Source organism: Dipodomys ordii, unplaced genomic scaffold, assembly GCF_000151885.1.
Source record: "Dipodomys ordii isolate 6190 unplaced genomic scaffold, Dord_2.0 Scaffold50, whole genome shotgun sequence".
Classification (NCBI taxonomy): domain Eukaryota; kingdom Metazoa; phylum Chordata; class Mammalia; order Rodentia; family Heteromyidae; genus Dipodomys; species Dipodomys ordii.
In genome coordinates, this window is record NW_012267266.1 from 3,239,356 (window position 1) to 3,259,339 (window position 19,984).

The 19,984-nt window shown below is 39.7% G+C and overlaps 1 protein-coding gene across 1 annotated transcript in view; it reads left to right on the forward strand.

The window, feature by feature from the left end:
- Positions 1 to 10,242: 10,242 nt before the first annotated feature.
- Positions 10,243 to 19,984, forward strand: part of Pfdn1 (prefoldin subunit 1) — a 66,126-nt gene continuing 56,384 nt past the window's right edge. The window contains exons 1-2 of the mRNA XM_013020326.1: positions 10,243 to 10,310; positions 13,741 to 13,907. Of these exons, the coding sequence (XP_012875780.1) occupies positions 10,278 to 10,310; positions 13,741 to 13,907 (200 nt within the window). The 5' untranslated portion in view covers positions 10,243 to 10,277. The remainder of the gene's footprint in view (positions 10,311 to 13,740; positions 13,908 to 19,984) is intronic.

Sequence of the window (19,984 nt, forward strand, 5' to 3'; positions counted from 1 at the left end):
TACTCTTCTGAGACGGCTTGATCTCAGGTATTTTTTAAAGCTCCCTGGTAGGCTGGGAGCCAGTGGTTCATGCTTATAATCCTAGCTACTCAGGAGGCTGAGATCTGAGGATCATGCTTCAAAGCCAGCCTGGGCAGGAAAATCTGTAAGACTCTTATCTCCAATTAACCACCAGAAAACTGGAAGTGGTGCTGTGGCTTGAGTGATAGAGTGCTAGCCTTGAGCTGAAGAGCTGAGGGACAAAGCTCAGGCCCAGAGTTCAAGCCCCATGACCGAAAAACCAAACAATACAATTTATATTTAATGAAACAGAGAGACAGTATTTAGTGTCTTTGAGCTAAAAAAGCCAAACAACATTAAGACTTGTCTAATTTCTTTGAATGGGACCCTCACATTCAAAGATCCAAGGTCCCCATTGCAAAGCAAGGCTGTTTCCATGCTATTTGGGGAACACGAAGGATTATCTTCATGAAGTTCATGCACATTGAAAAGCAATTGATCTGTTCATTAGGAGAGAATGAAAATGTTCAAATTTTGGCCTTTTTTTTCTTCTTTTCAATACATGTTAAAATGTTCTCTTTTTTTTGGGGGGGGGAGAAGGAGGGTACTAGTACTGGGGTTTGATTTTACATCTTTTTTTTTTTTTTTCCTCAAGGCTAGAATACTCTACCACACTCCACTTCGGGCTTTTAGCTCATTAATTTAGAAATAAGAATCTCACAGACTTTTCTGCCCTGATGGGCTACTAACCTTGATCCTCAGATCTCAGCCTCCCAAGTAGCTAGGATTATCGATGTGAGGCGCCAGCACCCAGCTTAAACTGTTCCTTTGGTAGATATATTTTACTGTTTTGGAAAGAAGCTAGTTATCTTTTACCCTCAGTTCACATGTTTTATGAGTGGGAAATGATACCCCTAATCTGCCAGGAATAACAAGAACTGCACCGTGCCAATCAGAACATTATATGCCTCGGGCCCTTGGGTTTGGTTCAGAGACAGTCAGGTGACCCAAGGTAGGCCAAGAATGTCCAGTCCTTGAACTTTTTCTGGAACTGTAAAGGAAAGAGGTATTGTTTCTTTCCACTGTAGAAGAATATAAGCCTAGAGTTGCTAGTAGAGAGTATCACCTATGTAACCTAACAGGTGGCTGGATCTGGCCCTTCCTTCCTTCCTTCCTTCCTTCCTTCCTTCCTTCCTTCCTTCCTTCCTTCCTTCCTTCCTTCCTTCCTTCCTTCCTCCTTTCTATCTTAATGTTGGTCATGGTGCTTGAACTCTGGGCCTGGGTGCTTTGAGCTCTTCAGCTCAAAGCGAGTGCTCTACCACTTGAACCACAGTGCCACTTCCGTTTCTGGTGGTTAATTAGAGATAAGAGTCTCAAGTACTTTCCTGCCTGGGCTGGCTTTGAACCATGATCCTCAGATCTCAGCCTCCTGAGTAGCTAGAATTATAGGCATGAGCTACTGGCACCTGGTTGGGCTTTCTTATTTTAAGTAAGTTCATTGCTTACTACATGATACATATACTCATGTTCTAATTCACAGAATGAACAATGTTAACATTTTAAATTTCTTGTACTTAACAACTCTTATTTAGGGCAGGGAATGTGGCTTAGTGGTACAGTGCTTGCCTAGTATGCATGAAGCCCTGGGTTCAATTCCTTAGTGCCACATAAACAGAAAAAGCCAGAAGTGGTACTGTGGCTCAAGTGGTAGAGTGCTAGCCTTGAGTAAAAGAAGCTCAGGGATAGTGTCCAGGCCCTGAGTTCAATCCCCAGGAATGGCAACAAACAAGCTCTTATTTAAACACTTAGAGCTAAGCCTGTGGATGTAGCTCAGTTGTACAGCACTTGCTTTGTGTGTACAAAGCTCTGCTTCCATCAAACAACAATAAGAAAAAAATTAGAGCTATTAAAGTGGGTGCTCTGGGGAAGCCTTAATCACTTGTCCTAGGTTTGGTTCCAAGAGTAGGAAAACATTGCTTTGAGGTGTTATTTTTGGTGCCTATTTATAAAGTAGTTGTGAAGTTTTGTCTACATTGCAACCCAACCCCATTGTACTCCTCTTCCTGTTCTAAAGGACTTTGGTGAGCTGGGGTGATAGAGGCAAGGATTCCCCACGAGGCTATTGATTTCCCTGATTTTATTTTCCAACTCTTGGGCAGTTTCTATTCTTGGCTATCACTTTAGCAGATCCCACACCCTCACTAAGCAATGGGATATATAAGGCAGACTCTGCTAGGCTGTGTTTTCCATACCTTTTTCTTCTATACATTTAAATCACCAGGGTTGATTAAAAGTCCTAACTTGCAAAAAAGTATGAATTTTCTTTGATTTTTTTTTATAAACAAATGAATGTGGCAAGACGCCTAGGAAAAGCCGACATCAGTTCCTGCCAGTGACGACTCACTTCCTCTCCTTGCAGAATTTCCTATGACTGTGTCATTCGCTAGGCACAGTGAAAGCGTCTTTTTCCTGCCCAGCAAGGTCCCAGCCCAAACTGACTTTGTCAGCTGGAAGGTTTAGCTCAGAGTTTCTTAGCAATGTGTCACTTGGAAAGGTTCCTTCCCTGTCTCCATTCCTTAGACTCTCATGGAGCAACTATATAAGCTAACAAATATGTCTACTACCTTCCATCGTCCTACCCCTAGACAGATTGTTGTACAAAATTCACTTTCGTAAGAAATGGAACAGATTGTTTTCTGCAGTGTGTGTGTGTGTGAGCGCGCGCGAGTGCACGTGCGTACAGACCCAAGTATCATACATGTGGAGCATGTTCTTTACCACTTGGCTAACTATGTCCCTTTTTTCTTGAGACAGGGTCTCACTATGTAGTCTAAGCTGGCCTTGAATTCATGATTTTCCTGTTTCAACCTGAGTGCTGTGATTATAGGTGTGCATCATCATACTCAGACCCTTGCTCCAATTTTTTTTGTTTGTTTTTGTGCTGTTACTGGGGCTTGAACTTAGGGCCTAGACACTGCCCTTAGCTTTTGTTCACTCAAGGCTGGTGCTCTACCACTTGAGCCACAGCTCTACTTTGGGATTTTTGTTGGTTAATTGGAAATAAGAATTTCACAGACTTTTTTTTTTTTTTTTTTGCCTAGGCTGGCTTTGTACCAGAATCCTCAGATCTCAACTTCCTGAGTAGTTAGGATTATAGGTGTGAGCTACAGGTGCCCAGCTTGGTTTGTTTTTTTAAGTAAGTTGTGGCTACGCATGGTGATACATACACACCTGTAACGCTTAGCTTGAGTGACTAAGGCAGGAGGTTTCTGAGTTTGAAGCTAGGCTACATAGCAAGTTCCAAACCAGCCTGGACTCCATAGGGAGTGATTGGTCACTCCTCTGTTCATAGTCCTCCGGTTCTCTCAATGATGACAGGATAGAATCCAAATTCTCCAGCTTCACTTGGAAGGTCCTCCAGCACTGGCTTTGCTTGCTTCTCTAGCCCCTCTTCTTGTGATTGACATGTCTCTGTGTTCCAGCCATACAAAACAACTTGCATTTTCCTGAAGGTACTAATCCTTCTCTTGCCTTGGTGTCTGTCTCTTCTAAGAATTCTCTTTCTTCTTTCTTTGCCACACATAACCTTATTTTCATTTGAGTTGAAAGCCTGGTGTTGGTGCCTCAGGTCTGTAATCCTTGTTACCAAGGAGGCTGAGGTCTGAGGATTGTGGTTTGAAGCCAGCCTAGGGGGAAAAGTCTGTTAGACTCTTATCTCGAATGAATCAGCAAGAAGGTGGAAGTGGAGATGTGGCACAAGAGGTAGAACACCAACTGTGAGGGAGAAAGCTAAACAAGAATGCAAGGAGCTGACTTCAAGCTCTACTATTGACACTGAAAAAAAAAAGACTAAAAAAAAAAAAAAGACTCCTGAGTTGATCTGAGAAGGAAGTTTTGCAGAACAGCACCTGCCTAGCATGATGAGACCTGAATTTCATCCTCTTACAAAGATATAAAAAGATTCCTGATTTAGGAATCCTTGCCCTCTGTTCTTCCATTTCTGTGATTGCTTCCTTTTTCGCAGAATTTTCATGTTATTTAATAATTCTCTGTTCATTTATCTATGACCTCTATTATACTGTAGATTGGTGTTTTATTGATTTGTAGATCTGCAATGCTTGACATATAATTAAAGCTAATGTTGAGTTAATATAACAATATGTCAGGAACTTTATTTTTTGGCCAATCCTGGGGCTTGAATTCAGGGCTTGGGCACTGTCCCTGAGCTTTTGCTCAAGGCTAGTGCTCTACCACTTGAGCCACAGTGCCACTTCTGGCTTTTTCTGGTACTGAGGAATTGAACCAAGGGCTTCATGCATGCTAAGCAAGCACTCTACTACTAAGCCACATTCCCAGCCCCTATGTTGGGAATTTTGCATAATATATTATCTCTTCATCATCATATAACCCATGAGATGGGGTACTACCACCAATTCCACTTTTTTTTTTTAGTGCCAGTCCTGGTGCTTGAACTCAGGGCCTGAGCATTGTCCCTGAGCTTTTTTGCTCAAGGATAAAGCTCTACCACTTGAGCCATAGCTCCCTTCCCAGCTTTTTGGTAGTTAACTGGAGATATGAGTTGCATGAACTTTCCTGCCTGCACTGGCTTTGAACTACTATCCTCAGATTTCAGCCTCCTAACTATTTAGTTAGGATTACTGGTGTGAGCCACTGATGCCCAGCCACAATCTCTATTTTATAGTCAAAGAGACGGAAGCTTTGACAAGTTAAGCAATTTTCCTTGAATAACACAGCTAGTAAGTGGTAGAAACAAGATGTGAAATTTGGAGGTTAGATTGAAAACTCAAACTCTTACCACCATTTTAAACTTCCTCTCAAACTGAATGAATCTTTGTGAGTTTATTTAGCTTACAAAGGGTGAAGACCAAATTATAAGACAAATAGAAAATAGCTTCATAAGCTGAAAACATGTGTCAGAAACTGATCACTTCCAAACACCTGTCCTCTGTTTTTCTATCATAATAATAGAATTCTTGCTGTTTAAACACATAGTTGCCCATAATAAATAACTAAAGTTCCTAGCCTCTTTTACAGCCAGGAATGACTATGTGACTGTGTTTGGGTAGAGATGACGGGAACAGAGCCAAGCCTGTACTTTCTGAGACATGCCTTTAAATGGAAGAGGTGAGGTACAGGTCCTAGGCCCTTCAGAACTGAAAACTTACATTATGCTGACCTGAAGACCAAGGCAACTTGAAACTTGTGGCTCTGTGATAGGAGAAAACTGAGACACAGAAAAGTGACTGGCCCAATATCTCATAGCTTTCTTTTCTGTCTTTCTTTCCTTCTTTCTCTCTTTATTTACATTGGTCCTGAGACTTGAACTTAGGGTCTGGGGGCTGTCTCTTAAGCATTTTTGCTAACGTCTAGTACTCTACCACTAGAACCATAGGTCTACTTCTGCCTCTTTTGGTGGTTGAGATAAGAGTTTCAGGGACTTTCCTTTCCCAGGCTAACTTTGATTCCTGATCTTTGTATCTTAACCTCCTGAGTAGTCAGGATTACATGGACCCTGTCTCAGCTTTTTATTCCTATAAGGCTAAGATAGTGAATCAGCAAGATCTAGATCCAAGTAGTATCACAGATGTGACAGATGTGGAACTTGAGATAGACATTGAAGAACTTATTAAAAGATATGAAGAAATGTGGAGAATTATGGAAAAGTGTCAGAATAACGTATCATTTATTGGAACTGAGAGACTAAGTGCTCAGTTAGCATTATTAATTATGTAAGTGAAATATTTGACTGCTGAACTCAGCCAAAAAACACTTCAAGTAAGTGCCTTGACTGAAGATGTTCTGAGCCAGGAGCGGGTGGCTCATGCCTATAATCCCAATTGCTTCCAGTTTTGGCTTTTTTCTGGCTCATTGGTTATAAAAGTCTTGTGGAGGTCTGGAAAGGTGGCTCAGTTGTAGAGTGCTTGCCTTGCATGCGTGAGACCCTGGGTTCAATTCCTCAACACCACATAAATAGCAAAAGCTGAAAGTGGTTCTGTGGCTCAAGCCTTGAGCTGAAGAGCTCAGAGTTCAAGCCCCACGACCAACCAAAAAAAAAGGGGGGGCTGGGAAGGTGGCTTAAGTGGTAGAGTGCTTGCCTAGCATGCATGAAGTCCTGGGTTCGATTCCTTAGTACCACATACACAGAAAAAGCCGGAAGTGTTGCTATGGCTCAAATAGTAGAATGCTAGCCCTGAGCACAGAAAGGCTCAGGGACAGTGCCCAGGCCCTGAGTTCAAGCCCCAGGACTAACCAAAAAAAAAAGCAAAAAACCTCCAAAAAAAAAGTCTTGTGGATTTGTCTTCTCATGCAGACTTTGAGCCTTGATCTTCAGATCTCAGCCTCTTGAGTAGTAGAATAAATTTTTTTTTGTGGTACTAGTGTTTGAATGAGGGCCTTAATACTTGGTAGACAGATGCTACCACTTGAGCCAAGTCACCAGCCCTAAGGAATAATGACTTTAAAGAAAGTTAGAAAGTGTTATATCTCCTTTTCCCCCTCCTCCTTATTGCTTTGTTGTGCATGCTAGGCAAGCATACTACCAAGATACATTCCCAGCTCTGGAAGTGTGTCTTGGGAGAAGCAGAAACCTCAGGGAGAGTTCAATGGGGACATTGTCTTTGGCTTGTGTGATGGGAGATGTGATACTCGCTTTACTTTGAAAGATACACTCTAGGACAATGATAACTTAATTACATCAACTAATTTATGGAGTGCATAGTATGTGCATAGTGCTATGTTCAGAGAATATTATCCTCATCTCTGATCTTATCTATTCCTCACAATAGGTCAATATTTTTTATTCTCAAATTGAATTTGAGGAGATTGAAGCTCATTAAAGATAAGTGGATTGTTCCAAGTCACACAGCTTGTAAATGAAAATGGAGTCAGGCTAGTAGGCCAAGTCTTGAAGCTGGAGTTAGAGGTTTTCAAATTCTCTCTTCTTTTCCTCTCTATGTTTAGAATAGGTATATTTCCATTTCCAAAATCCAATTGCTATCCATTCTTTTGGTTTAAATACTAGGTCTTTTTATAGCAAACATTCCCAAAATTTGGTCCTCAAACAATTACATCATATTGACGGGAGTATTGGCAAAAATGCAAATTTCTCAGCCTTACTCTCAGAAACTCTAAATTTGGGTAAATAACATTTATTTATTGCTGTCCTGAGAACTTAATTCAGGGTCTCCCACATACTAGCATACCTTCTACTACTGAGTTACATCTCTAGTGTGAAATCTTTTTATCTTTTTTTTTTTTTTTTGTCGATCTTGGGGCCTGAATTCTGGGCCTAGCGCTGTCCCTCAGCTCTTCAGCTCAAGGCTAGTGCTCTATCATTTGAGCCATAGCACTACTTCTGGCTTTTTTCTGCTTATGTGGTACTGAGGAATTGAACCCAGGGCCTCATGCATGCAAGGCAAGCACTCTACCACTGAGCCACCTTTCCAGCCCTAGCCTGAAATGTTTTAACAAAGTTATTTGGCCTTGAGAATCACTGTGTTTAGAAGATCTTCATAGCAAACATCAATAGAAATAAATTCTTTCAGAGAATACTTCAACCACGTCTTTATTTTTTAAATTAACATACATTAGTTTTAAAAGGGGAGATTTCAGTGTGACATTTACACACACACACACACACACACACACACACACATAATGTTTTCCAGTCAAACTTATCTCCTCTATCAATGTCCTTTACCCTTCTCCCTCCTTCTAAAACAATTTTAACAGGTTTCATTGGTCTATTTTCAAACATGCAAAAAACTACCTTGACCATATTCATTCTCATTCATCCTCTCCATTAGTTCTCCTCCTGTTTGTACTCCCCTCTCCCCAGCACTGTTTGTTTTACTTTTCTGTCTTTATATGTTGTTACTGAGGCTTGAACTCAGGACCTCACACACTCACTTGACTTTTTCTGCTTAAGGCTAGTGCTCTACCACTTGAGCCATACTTCTACTTGTACTTCTGTTCTTTCTCCTCCTTCCCTCCCTTTTTCCCTCCCCCCCTACCCTCCTCTCTTTGTCAGTGCTGGGTCTTGAACTTGGGGTCTTAGTTGTTTGTTTTTTGTCCCTGAGCTTTTCTATGTTGATCAAGTATATGTTCTACCATTTGAACCACAGCTCCACTTCTGGCTTTTTTTGGTAGTTATTGGAGATAAGAGTTTTATGGACTTTCTTGCCCCTGATGGCTTTGAACTGAGATCCTCAGATCTCAGCCTCCTGAGTAGCTAGGATTACAGTCCTGAGTCACCAGTGCTTGGCTTTTTGTTGGTTAATTAGCGATAATAGTCTCACAGATCAGGTTGATGTCAAACCTTGATCTTCAAATTCCAACCTCCTGAGTAGCTAGGATTGATTATAGGTGTGAGCTATTGCCAGCTCTTGGCTTTAAAAAATAATATTATTTTTAATTGTTAGTGTGTTAATTGTATCAAGGGCCACCGCTAAGTGCTCCTTTTTATACTGGTTTGTCTGAAACTCAGGGCTTTCCTCATTCCTGACAGCACAGGTACTAGTTGAAGTCTAACTGAAGTTTTAAACCCAGGCCCCAAACTCTAAGGATTCGTACCAGATTTGCCCACAGGCCCCCATGTGGGAGATGTTAACGATGAAAGGCTGAGAATGGAATTATTATTCAGCCTGAAGCATGACTTCAGAAGAGGCAAAATGAGTACTTCAGCTCATCTTCAGCCAGAATGTGGCTGTTTAAATAGACAAAGAACTGAAGGCAGAAGAAGAAAGCATTGCATGAATACTAAACAATTCTGGTCAAAGTATGGGCCTGGTGGCTCATTATGGAGGAGTCCTGAGCAGAGCAGCTGTTAGCAGTTGAGTGAAGTAGTTTTGGTCAGGATAAACAAGTTGTTGTTGCCTAGTGGATAGTCTATAGGAGAGAGGAATTTTTTGGAGCGTGGGGAAGAGGAGAGGGAATACTGGGCTTGAACTCACCTTCGCTCAGCTTGTTTGCTTGACTGGTGCACTACCACTGGAGTTATACCTCCAGCCCTATTTTTGTTTTTGAGACAGTCTCAGGGGACCTTTCTGTCTTGCTTGGCTTGAACAGCCATCCTCTTGATCTCAGCCTCTTGTGTAGCTATGATTATGAACATGAGCCACCAGTGCCAGGTCTGAGGAAGAAAATTCTGCTGTTCTTTTTTTTTTATTATTGTGAAAATACTGTACAGAGGGGTCACAATTACATGGGTAAGATAATGAGTACATTTCGTATCAAGCATTGTAGCCTCTTCCTTTGTTTCCCCTTCCCATCCCTTCCCATCCACCCCCCTATCCTCCTCTCCCTCCCCCCCACCAAAGTTGTAAAGTTCGTTTTGGACATAACCTTGTACATCTCATTGTTGCAATGGGTCCACCTGTATCCCTATTTAAACGATTTGTTTTTTCCCTTCCCCTCCACAAATAATAACATCAAATACAGTGAAAGTAGGGGTTATACCGTGGGGGAGGGACATACAAAGCAACAAAGAAATAATCTTTTAAATGTGTTAGAAACAATTACATGAGAGAAAAAAACATTTGAATACATATCTTGGGGTTTATTTTCCTAACATCAACTTGTCTGACCTTTTCAGCTTGTCTCAGACATATACTAGTTATTGCAAATAAGGGAAACCATGGGACCTATGTTTCTTTGGGCCTGGCTTACTTCACTTAATATAATTTTTTCCAAGTCTTTAATTCTCCTGTTCTTTATCTTGGGAACAGTTTTCTCCTTCCTTGTAATGATGTTACCCCTAAGCCTAGTATTTCTTAGGTGCTAAGGCGATTGTACAGAGAATGGTTTAGAGCAAAGGTAGGTAGAAAATGGATGCAGGGGTGAAACATTTCTCCTATTTTTAGTTTATGGGCCCAAGTAAGGTCATTAGTACGTTTCACCAGAAACACCTTAAGTACCTGTTACAGAAGTACTGAACTATAGATTATAGATAGCGCTGATCTACATATCAATTTCAATTCAATAGCAATAACTATTTGTCAAATTGCCCAAAGCCACACACGAAATCTGCAGCTTCTCTCTGGAAAAGCAAGGCATATCTGATTTGTTACAAAGAGAAGTCAAACTGAGTTGATTACAAATGATTATTCATCCCTGCTTGGGGAATAAACCAGGTTAGTGCGACTCCTGCGCAGGCGCAGAAGCAAGGCGGACAATAAAATCTCCAAGCGCACCCTTTCCCCACCCCCCGCCCACTTTCCGGTCTGCTCCCAACGCGCAGGCGCAGAGAGTGCGTCAAGATGGCGGCCCCCGTGGATCTGGAGTTGAAGAAGGTAAAGAGGGGTTTTGACCAGGTGGATCCTTCACTGGAGGATGAAGAGAGTGTGGGCAAAAATATTGAGGAAGGGCCGTGTCGCGAAAAAGGAACGGGGCTCCCGAGGAGTGCGGGGCATGGTTTCCAGAGTCCCCCGGCGGCCCGTCGTTGTCCTTAAGCTGGGGTGGGGGCGAGCGGCCCTGGCCGGGTGGGCGCCGGCTAGGCCCGGGAGCGTCTGCTCGCCTGTGGGGGGCCCGGGGCCCCGCCGGCCCCAACGTCCAAGGCTCCAGAGCCCTCCATCTGGTTGCATGTTGAGCCGTGTGCGACTCGGTGACACTAATAACTGCAGTGTTTCAACCTGGAGCCCCTTCAGATCGCTTGCCCGGAGCTGAGGTTCGGTCTCATGTTTAGAAAAACTCCGAAGTTCTTGTCTTGTTTTCAGGCCATTGATTCAATATCATAATCTTGAAAGGCCTCAGTGTCTACACTCCAGAAAGTTAGGCACTGACTTAATAGGGGATTAAGTACTGCGCCCTTCCCCGGCTCCCTTTTGAAGGACTTGTCAAGAAAAAAAAAAATTAAGTTTTGCAGTTGTGGTCACTGTCAGGAAGTGATTGGATTGCTCTCCTACCTCCACCAGCTGCTTCTACAAGGGTTGCTTCTCACACATTTCCCCCCCCCCCCACACCAAAGACTGATGTGGATTCTAAACAGTACTGGAACTAGTTTTCTATAAAGTCTCAGAGATTAGGACTAAAATTCAATATTATTTCACCTCGCATGATAGTTTGATGATTAGACGCTTCAGGTGAGCAACATCGCTAAGTAATTGCTTCTGGCTGGTAGCATACATACCTAGATAGTCTCAGTTCTGGGAAGTTTTTTTTTTTTTTTTTGGGTCCGGTCGTGGGGCCTGAACTCTAGGCCTGGGCGCTGTCCCTCAGCTCTTCAGCTCAAGGCTAGCTCTCTACCACTTGAGCCACAGCGCCACTTCCGGCTTTTTTCTTTTTGCTTATGTGGTGCTGAGGAATCGAACCCAGGGCTTCAGGCATGCAAGACAAGCACTCTACCACTGAGCCACCTTCTCAGCCCCAGTTCTGGGAAGTTGAGGCAGGAGGAAGGCAAGTTTGAGGACAACCTAGGGTGGCTGTCTTAAAACAAGAAAAACAAAGCTAAACTTACTTTTTTTTGGGGGGGAATTTAAAGTTAATTTTTTATTTTTATTATCTTTAGTTATACAAAATTTGCATTTAATAGCAGTTTATTCATACAATAAGTCCTCACCAAGATTGCTCCTTTCAGCGTTCTCACCCATCCCTCCTAACTCACTCCTTCCCTCACTTTTCTTATTAGATGAGTCAATTTATACATTTCATATCATGGTCAGAGCTTTTCCTCTGGCAAAACTCAGACTTGGTACTCTTCAAACATTAAGTCCTTCCCGTACCATCTACTCAGCCCTAAGCCACCTCTGGGCATTTTAAACTGTTCCTCTTAATAAAGCTGTTATTACTCTGAGATTATTACCAATTTGTCTTCTTTTTGCCATTTTTGTCTTGAAACTTGTGAATTTACTTCCTTGCTTATTGGCTGTACTGAAGTTTGAATTCAGGGCCTGTGTTTGCTAGGAAGGCGCCCTACCAGTCAAGCCCACTACTTGTAAAATTAGCTTATGAACAGTGTCCTTTTATGCTGTAGGTTTTGTTTGTTTGCTTTAGCTTTAACAGTATTCTTATACTGTCAGGTAATACCTGAATTTTACATTTCAAAACAAAATTGTGCATTCTAAAATTTTGCCTTTTTTGCTGTTGTGAAAAGTTGAAATTTAAATCATGGTTTAGTTAGAATTAACAGAAATCCAGCTGTAAATGGCCTCACTTACCAGTACTATTTGAATTTTTGTTAAGAAAGATAGACAAGTACAAGCAGAAATTAAGTTGAGTAATTTGGACAATAATTAAAAATGTGTTTAAAGGTTTTATCCTCTAATGTCTTTACAAGGTCTTTTTTGTGTGAAAACGAACAGGAAATTTCTGGCACCTCTCTTCCTTTTTCTCCACTCTCCTGTCTCCCAAATAAACTTTTGATGTCTTTTTAGTAGGCAGAAACAATGTTAGAGTACAAGGTTAGTAGCCAGCAGATGCTAAATGTTATTAAGCTGTGAATTTGACAGCAAGTGAAAGTCATTCTAAGCACTTCAAGAGTATCTAAGTACTGTTTATTTTCCAGTTAAGTTAGTAAACACAAGCGTCAAATTTGGTATGGTATGTAGAGATGAAGATCATGATGTAATTTTGCCACTGCTTTCACATTTTTTCTCATTTTTATCTTTCAAATATTTGTGTGTTGTAGTAGTTGGAAAAATTCCTGAACTAAGGGTCAAAAGAAATGGATTTAAGTGCCTGCTTTTCCAGCTAATAGTTGTTCAACCCACATTTCTCCCTCTCTCTCTCTCCCTTCTCCCTCTCTCTCCCTTCTCCCTCTCTCCTCTTTTTTTTTTTTTTGAGTCCGGTCGTGGGGCCTGAACTCTGGGCTTGAGTGCTGTCCCTCAGCTCTTCAGCTCAAGGCTAGCGCTCTACCACTTGAGCCACAGCGCCACTTCCAGCTTTTTTCTTTTTGCTTATGTGGTGCTGAGGAATTGAACCCAGGGCCTCAGGCATGCAAGGCAAGTACTCTACCACTGAGCCACCTTCCCAGCCCTCTCTCTTTTCTCTCTTCTCTGTCTCCTCTCCTCTCTCTCTTTCTCTCTCTCTTTTGGTGCTCATCCTGAGGCATGAATTCAGAACCTAGGTGCTGTCCTTGAGCTTTTTTTGAGTTGTAAAGCTCCACTTCTGACTTTTTGGAAGCTTTCTGGAGATAAAAGTCTCATGGACTTTCTTGCCCAGGCTGACTTGGAACCTCCATCCTCAGATCTCAGCCACCTGATTAACTAGGATTACAGGCATGAGCCACCAGTACCCAGCCACTTTTATCTTCTAACTAATTTACTTCATTTGTAGCGTGTGGGTGATAAAACTGCTACTCCTTACTCATACTATTGAAAGGAATAGATGAGATATGTATATTATCACTCATAAATATGTACATGTATATATTTTTGTTCCTCATTGTTTCTACATATTTCAATATGGACAAGTGCTTTGAAGTGTAGTTACTTTTATGATTCTGGGCCTCTAGACTTCATTGAGTCATTTATTGCTTTATTTTGTCTACTTGATATGGTTATATAATGTGCACTTATTTTGCTTCAAATTGATTACATCTTCTGAGGATAGGATAAACTCAGACTTTAGCATAGCATTCAATTATATAGTCATGTTAAATATTTTCTTTAGTAAATTTTACAACTTTGTCTCTGCTAGCATGTTCTATTTTAATAAGTTTAGTTTTGTCCTAAATGTTTTCTTTGAAATGTTTTACCTACTAAATCAAAGACCTGTTTTTGTTAGGCTTTCACAGAGCTCCAGGCCAAAGTTATTGACACGCAACAGAAGGTGAAGCTTGCAGACATACAGATTGAACAGCTAAACAGAACAAAAAAGCATGCACACCTTACAGATACAGAGATTATGACTTTGGTAGATGAAACTAACATGTATGAAGGCGTAGGAAGAATGTAAGTAAAATATATCCTTAATGGTGTTATCTTGGGAAAGCTTTAATCTGAATTAAGTAATAAAATTTCTTTGTTTTTTAAAAAAATTATCTTTAGTTGTACAAAGGAGTTGCCATTCAGAAATTAATTCATTTTCAGACTTGTGTTAATGTGTCAGAAAAATGGCCTTCAAAATCATCTAGTGAAAAGCCTTTTCTAAAAAACTTAGAATTTCAGAAAGATAATAAATGTTTGAATTTATACTTTGGAGTACATTTCTTACTCTGCTCTCTCTACAAATGTATAACATCACTAAGAAAAATATAATTTATTATGGGAATATGTTTATTGTAATTTTGTATGTGAAAATTTAGTTGGTGTGATTTTAATCTTTTTATCCTTGAAGAATTTATTTGGAGTTATATAAATCATAAATCTTTTAGACAGTTCACCCAATTTGTAAAATAAAAATAAAGATTAATTTGCCATTTAGGTACCATCATTCTAAAAGAATAATTTTCATGTGAGAAATCTGGTAAACTAACTTATCTTTTTTTTTTTTTTTAATTTTTTTTGCCAGTCCTAGGGCTTGAACTCAGGGCCTGGGCACTGTGTCTGAGCCTTTCTGTGGTCCAGGCTAGTGCTCTACCACTTGAGCTATAGTACCACTTTCGGCTTTTTCTGTTTATGTGGTTCTGAGAAATAGAACTCAGGGCTTCATGTATGCCAGGCATGCATTCTACCACTAAGCACATTCCCAGACCTTACCTTTTGTTATTTATTTATTGGTTTGTTGTAGGGCTTGAACTCTGGGCTTGGGCACTGCCCCTGCGCTCTTCAGCTCAAGGCTAGCACTCTACCGCTAGAGCCACAGCACCACTTCCGGTTTTCTAGTGGTTTATTGGAGATAAGAGTCTCACAGAGTTTCCTGCCCGAGCTGGCTTTGGACCTTGATCCTCAGATCTCAGCCTCCTGAGTAGCTAGGATTATAGGCGTTAGCCACCTACGCCTGGCTCTTACCTTTGTTATAATCAACCATTTTCAACTTTTTTCTCTCAGGGTATTATCTTTGTGAGAAAGAGTAGGTTTGCTTCATATTTTCTAAGAAGAAAATGAAGAATGGAAAAGCTCTTAAGTACAGGTCACATTGGAAAAGCTCTTAAATACAGGTCACATTCCATTATAGTGAGCTAAAAGGAGATTTTCTTTTTTTATGGGGGAGCTACAGGAGAAGGGTTTTTCTGGAATTTTGGAATATTAGGTAGTAAGTGAACCATTATTTTAATTTCTGAGTTTTTCTAGTTACAATGGAATTTGACCTCAGTCTTCGGATGACTTGTTTTGTGATTGATATGAAGGAAGCATAACTTGTAAAATTTAGTAATGACTTTAGAATTACATCATGAGCAGTAGACCCAGCTTGTGACTTTAAAAATTAATCTCTTTTTGGATCAGAATATGGTAAATTGTTGATCTGATTTGCTTTTTGGGAATGGACATTATGTCATTTATAAATTGTATCTCTGAGTTCATATTTTTCATTTTGGCTTATTTTAAGAGAATTTAATTTTGTGAGTTTTTAAATAGTACAAAAGAAGTTGAGAAAAAGTAGAGTATTTGATTATGTGTTTACGTAATACCAAATGCATTGTTTGCATTCAATGCAGGGTAATTTTATCCTTAATGTAAATACCCGTAGGTCTTAAAGTAGCAAGGCTAGCTTTTCTAGCATGCTATTAACATTGTATGCTTGGATTTCATACCATTCTACAAGCCATTGTTTGTAATAGCTGAAGAATCCCTTTTCCAAAATAGACAGTTTTACTATCTTTAGCCTTTTGAGTTACACTGAAGTTTTATTTTTAGTTAGAGTAATTTCATTTATTAAACATTTAGCAGAAGTGATGGGAGAGTTTGCATTTTTCTTTTCTGCATATTGCCTGAAGCAGTATGGATAGGTTGTATTCTATGCAAAGAATGTTACCAATTAAAAGCTCAGGTATGAATTAATGATAGAATGGCATTATTTTCAGTATGTGTTCTTAAGAGAAATGTGTAGTTTCAAATGTTTGGGTAAGCCTTGCTTTTAAACTTTGTGCCTTATGTATTGCACTAGCGTCTGAGTTTGACCCTACATTGTAAGGGCACGTAAGGTGAATAGTGTTTGTTATTTGGCTAGAGTATTAGTGCCCCGAGAGGAAGAAAAGACTTGCTGAGTATTAGTCTGGTCATGAGGATGTTCTTTTTCTTGATGCTAAACCTGAAATATCTATTTCTGAATTTATGATCTTGAGTAATCTTGGGTATCGTTGTGATTCACTCCTTTAATACTAGTCTTTAAGTTGTCTTCCTTTTTGAATATTATTTGGGAATTCTGATTATAATATTAAATTTCCCCCAAATTTTTGTTTTTAAAAGAGATTATACTCTAAAACTGTTCTTGTGTTAGCACCTGCAATAGATTTTTCTGTATCTGAAATTCAGACCTCATTTTTTCTAATTTTAATTTGCTTATCAGGGTGATATACAGAAGGGTTACAGTTACGTAAGTTAGACAATATATTTCTTGTTAAACTCCTTACCCTTCCCTCATTTTCCCATTATTTCTTAACCATTGCAGTAGCTCTTAACTGTTGTTCCTGCCTTCTGTCTGTACTGATTCTTCACACTTGACAGAATCAGCTCTTCCGTTCTTTTTCTATTGACTATAGGGGAAAAAAATCTAAGCTTGTTAGCCTAATATTCATGGTTACTCAGAATCTGTCTAGCTAGCCTCAGGTCCATCCACTTTCTACTTGCAGACTTAGGATAGCATATATATTTCTTCTTCTTTTTCTGGTTTTGTTATGTGTTGAGAAGGATTTTGAAGTTTCATGTGGACTTTAAACATGCTCTTATTGATGACTGATGGATAGAAGAGTACTAGCACATGTACTAGAAATTTTTTTTTTTGGGTCCGGGCGTGGGGCCTGAACTTTGGGCCTGGGCGCTGTCCCTCAGCTCTTCAGCTCAAGGCTAGCGCTCTACCACTTGAGCTACAGCGCCACTTCCGGCTTTATTCTTATGTGGTGCTGAGGAATTGAACCCAGGGCCTCAGGCATGCAAGGTAAGTGCTCTACCACTGAGCCAACTTCCCAGCCCTGTACTAGAAATTTTTATCTGTAACCTTGTACAAACATGTTTTTGTACCTTGCCTTTGTTCATGCTGTTTTTGGCTTACAATATTTCTTTTTCCCCTGTGAAGTTCTCTTAAAGTTATAGTTCTCTTAAAGATATAGCTCATTCTTTTCTTTTTTTTTGTCGGTCGTGGGGCTTGAACTCTGGGCCTGGGCGCTGTCCCTCAGCCCTTCAGCTCAAGGCGAGCGCTCTACCACTTGAGCTACAGCGCCACTTCCGGTTTTCTGGTGGTTTATTGGAGATAGGAGTCTCACGGTCTCTCCTGCCCGGGCTGGCTTTGAACCGAGATCCTCAGATCTCAGCCTCCTGAGTAGCTAGGATTACAGGCGTGAGCCACCAGCGCCAGGCTGTAGCTCATTCTTAAAATGCCTCTGAAGATTTGTGTAGCCACTGCAGTAGACTTACACAATCTTTTCTGGGTGATAATAGGGCTTTTGTTTCTATAGTCTTTAAGAGAACTGGAGTAGCTTTGTCCAGCTAGATCATCACTCTGATATCATAGACATATATTACTTAGTTTCCTCATTTCTTAGTATAACGTATGGCACAAAGGAGATGTTCAGTAAATATGTATTGGTTTGAGTTGAATCTGCTTAATCTTGACTAAAATAATTTTCTTTTGGTTCTTTAGAAAAAAAGATTTATCAAGTGCTCAGGGGGCTGGGATGGTGGCTCAGTGGTAGAGCACTTGCCTTGCATGCCTGAGGCCCTGGGTTCCATTCCTCAGCACCACATAAGCAAAAAGAAAAAAGCTGGAAGTGGCGCTGTGGCTCAAGTGGTAGAGCGCTAGCCTTGAGCTGAAGAGCTGAGGGACAGTGCCCAGGCCCAGAGTTCAGGCCTCATGACCGGATTCCCCCCCCCCCCCAAAAAAAAAAAAAAAAGAATTAGTGCCCAGTCATTCTGTTTAATATATGATTTAGTCAAAGTGAAATTATAAAGTAACATTTTTCTACTAAGGTCAAAGAAATTATTTCTCACCAAAATTGTCTTTGACCTCAGAGGATCAATGTGACAAAATTAGTTGTTAAATCTGTTGAGAACGTTTACTTAATTCTAAATGCCAGCCAGTTGCGGAGATAGTCAGAACTGACAACAAAGAAACTGCAGACTTTCAGAGTTATGCTGAAGGTAGCCTAATTCTTTGACAATTAAGGCTAGTCTGTGCAAAATAATTTCAATATAATTGTTTCTTTTTTACGTTTCCTGTCTTCATGTGGGGTATGTATTTGGTTTAAGAACATTGCAAGCCCTTCAAGCTTGTAGGAGAAATTAGTAGAAGAAATTAGTGCTAAAGACTTCTTACAGTTGCTTATTTTTGGTTTAAAATAAGAAAAGTCAAGCAAAGAGGGTCAGAGAAGATGAATTGTTATATACTGTAAGCTCTGAGAATTCATTGCTCAAAGCTATAGTCCATCCAGTCTTTTGGCAGGTTGCCAGCACATTTTAGTTCTCTTACTTCATATTCTTTGGAGAGGCTGTTATGTAGCCTGATACTACTACCACCAATTTCTAGTTTTGCTACTTAAGCTGTTTGTGAGCTGACCTCACCCTACTGCTTTGAGAACTATGATGAAAGTTACAACTGTGGGATGATCTGTCTGAATATTTGGAAGTGTTTGTCTTTGCATCTTTCTAGCATGCAAAGAGGGAGTACAGATTCAAGTCAACGTGATATGAATATTTCTTGTATTTTTTCATAAATAAGAGGCCATTTATGTTTGTTTGTGGGCAGTTTCCCCTTTTTCTTTGTATAGTACAAGATAATTGAAAAAATGTTTTACATATTTTTTGCAAGAATTACATTTGGAGTTCATATAAGTGACATTTAATCATGCTACTGTTTCAAAGGACCATCATTAGAATAAATAAATGTCAAACATGTTTATTAACAGCAGACAAGATCCTGGTCCTGATTTGATGTGAAGAATATTATTCTAACACCCTTTTTGTTTGGGTACTATGTAAATTTCCACAAGAGACAAATTGGTCTTTATTTATTTAAATGTAGGAGGAACTTGAGTAGGTTAGCCTTTGAGAAGAATGAGTGCCTTTTTAAAACTTGGAACCTAACTAAAAATAACTTTGTGTCATATTTAAACTAATTTAGAGGTATGCTACCATTCTGTGGGTATTTTTTACATTTAAGGAACTAAGAATGAACAATGGTATAAATCTACCAACTAGATAAGTGTCTAGCAATGCAGAAATTGCTGTTTGGGAGCAGTGTTGCTATTTCTACATGTTGAAGTAATTTAATGGTTTATCCTTGATGGTTGAAAGATCTAGTGGCAAAACTTGAGATAAATGTAGCACAGGTAGAAAGTGAAGTACTAAGTATAATTCTAATAGGTAATAGATTCTTAAAAAATTAAGACAACTAAGCATTTTGAGCATAGAAATTGAGACTTCATGACATTGAGATTGAGCTGTCTTTGTTTAAAATTTTCAATTTTTTTGTGGTAATCTTTTTTTTAGTGTTGACCTATAATTTGAGTTGTTATATTCAGTAAAGTCAGGATGATTACTTTGCAACTATTGCAACTCTTTTATAGTTTCATGTAGCTATAGAGTACATCTTAAACTGAAGAAACTGTTATATTTTATTCTGAGATGAGAAAATAAAAATTTTAAATCTTGGTATAGTAAATATTTTTATTTTTTGATAAATGCTGTTAATAATGTAGTAAAAATTATATTGTTGCTTTCACCAGAACAAAGTTTAGTTTTTTAATAATTTAGTGCTTACTACAGAAGGTAAAATAAAGGAGTAGATACTTTTGTTTTGAAAACCACATTGCAAATGCAAACTTGCCTATTTATATTTCCTTAAAAGTATTAATTTATGGGCTGGGAAGGTGGCTCAGTGGTAGAGTGCTTGCCCTGCATGCATGAGGCCCTGGGTTCGATTCCTCAGCACCACA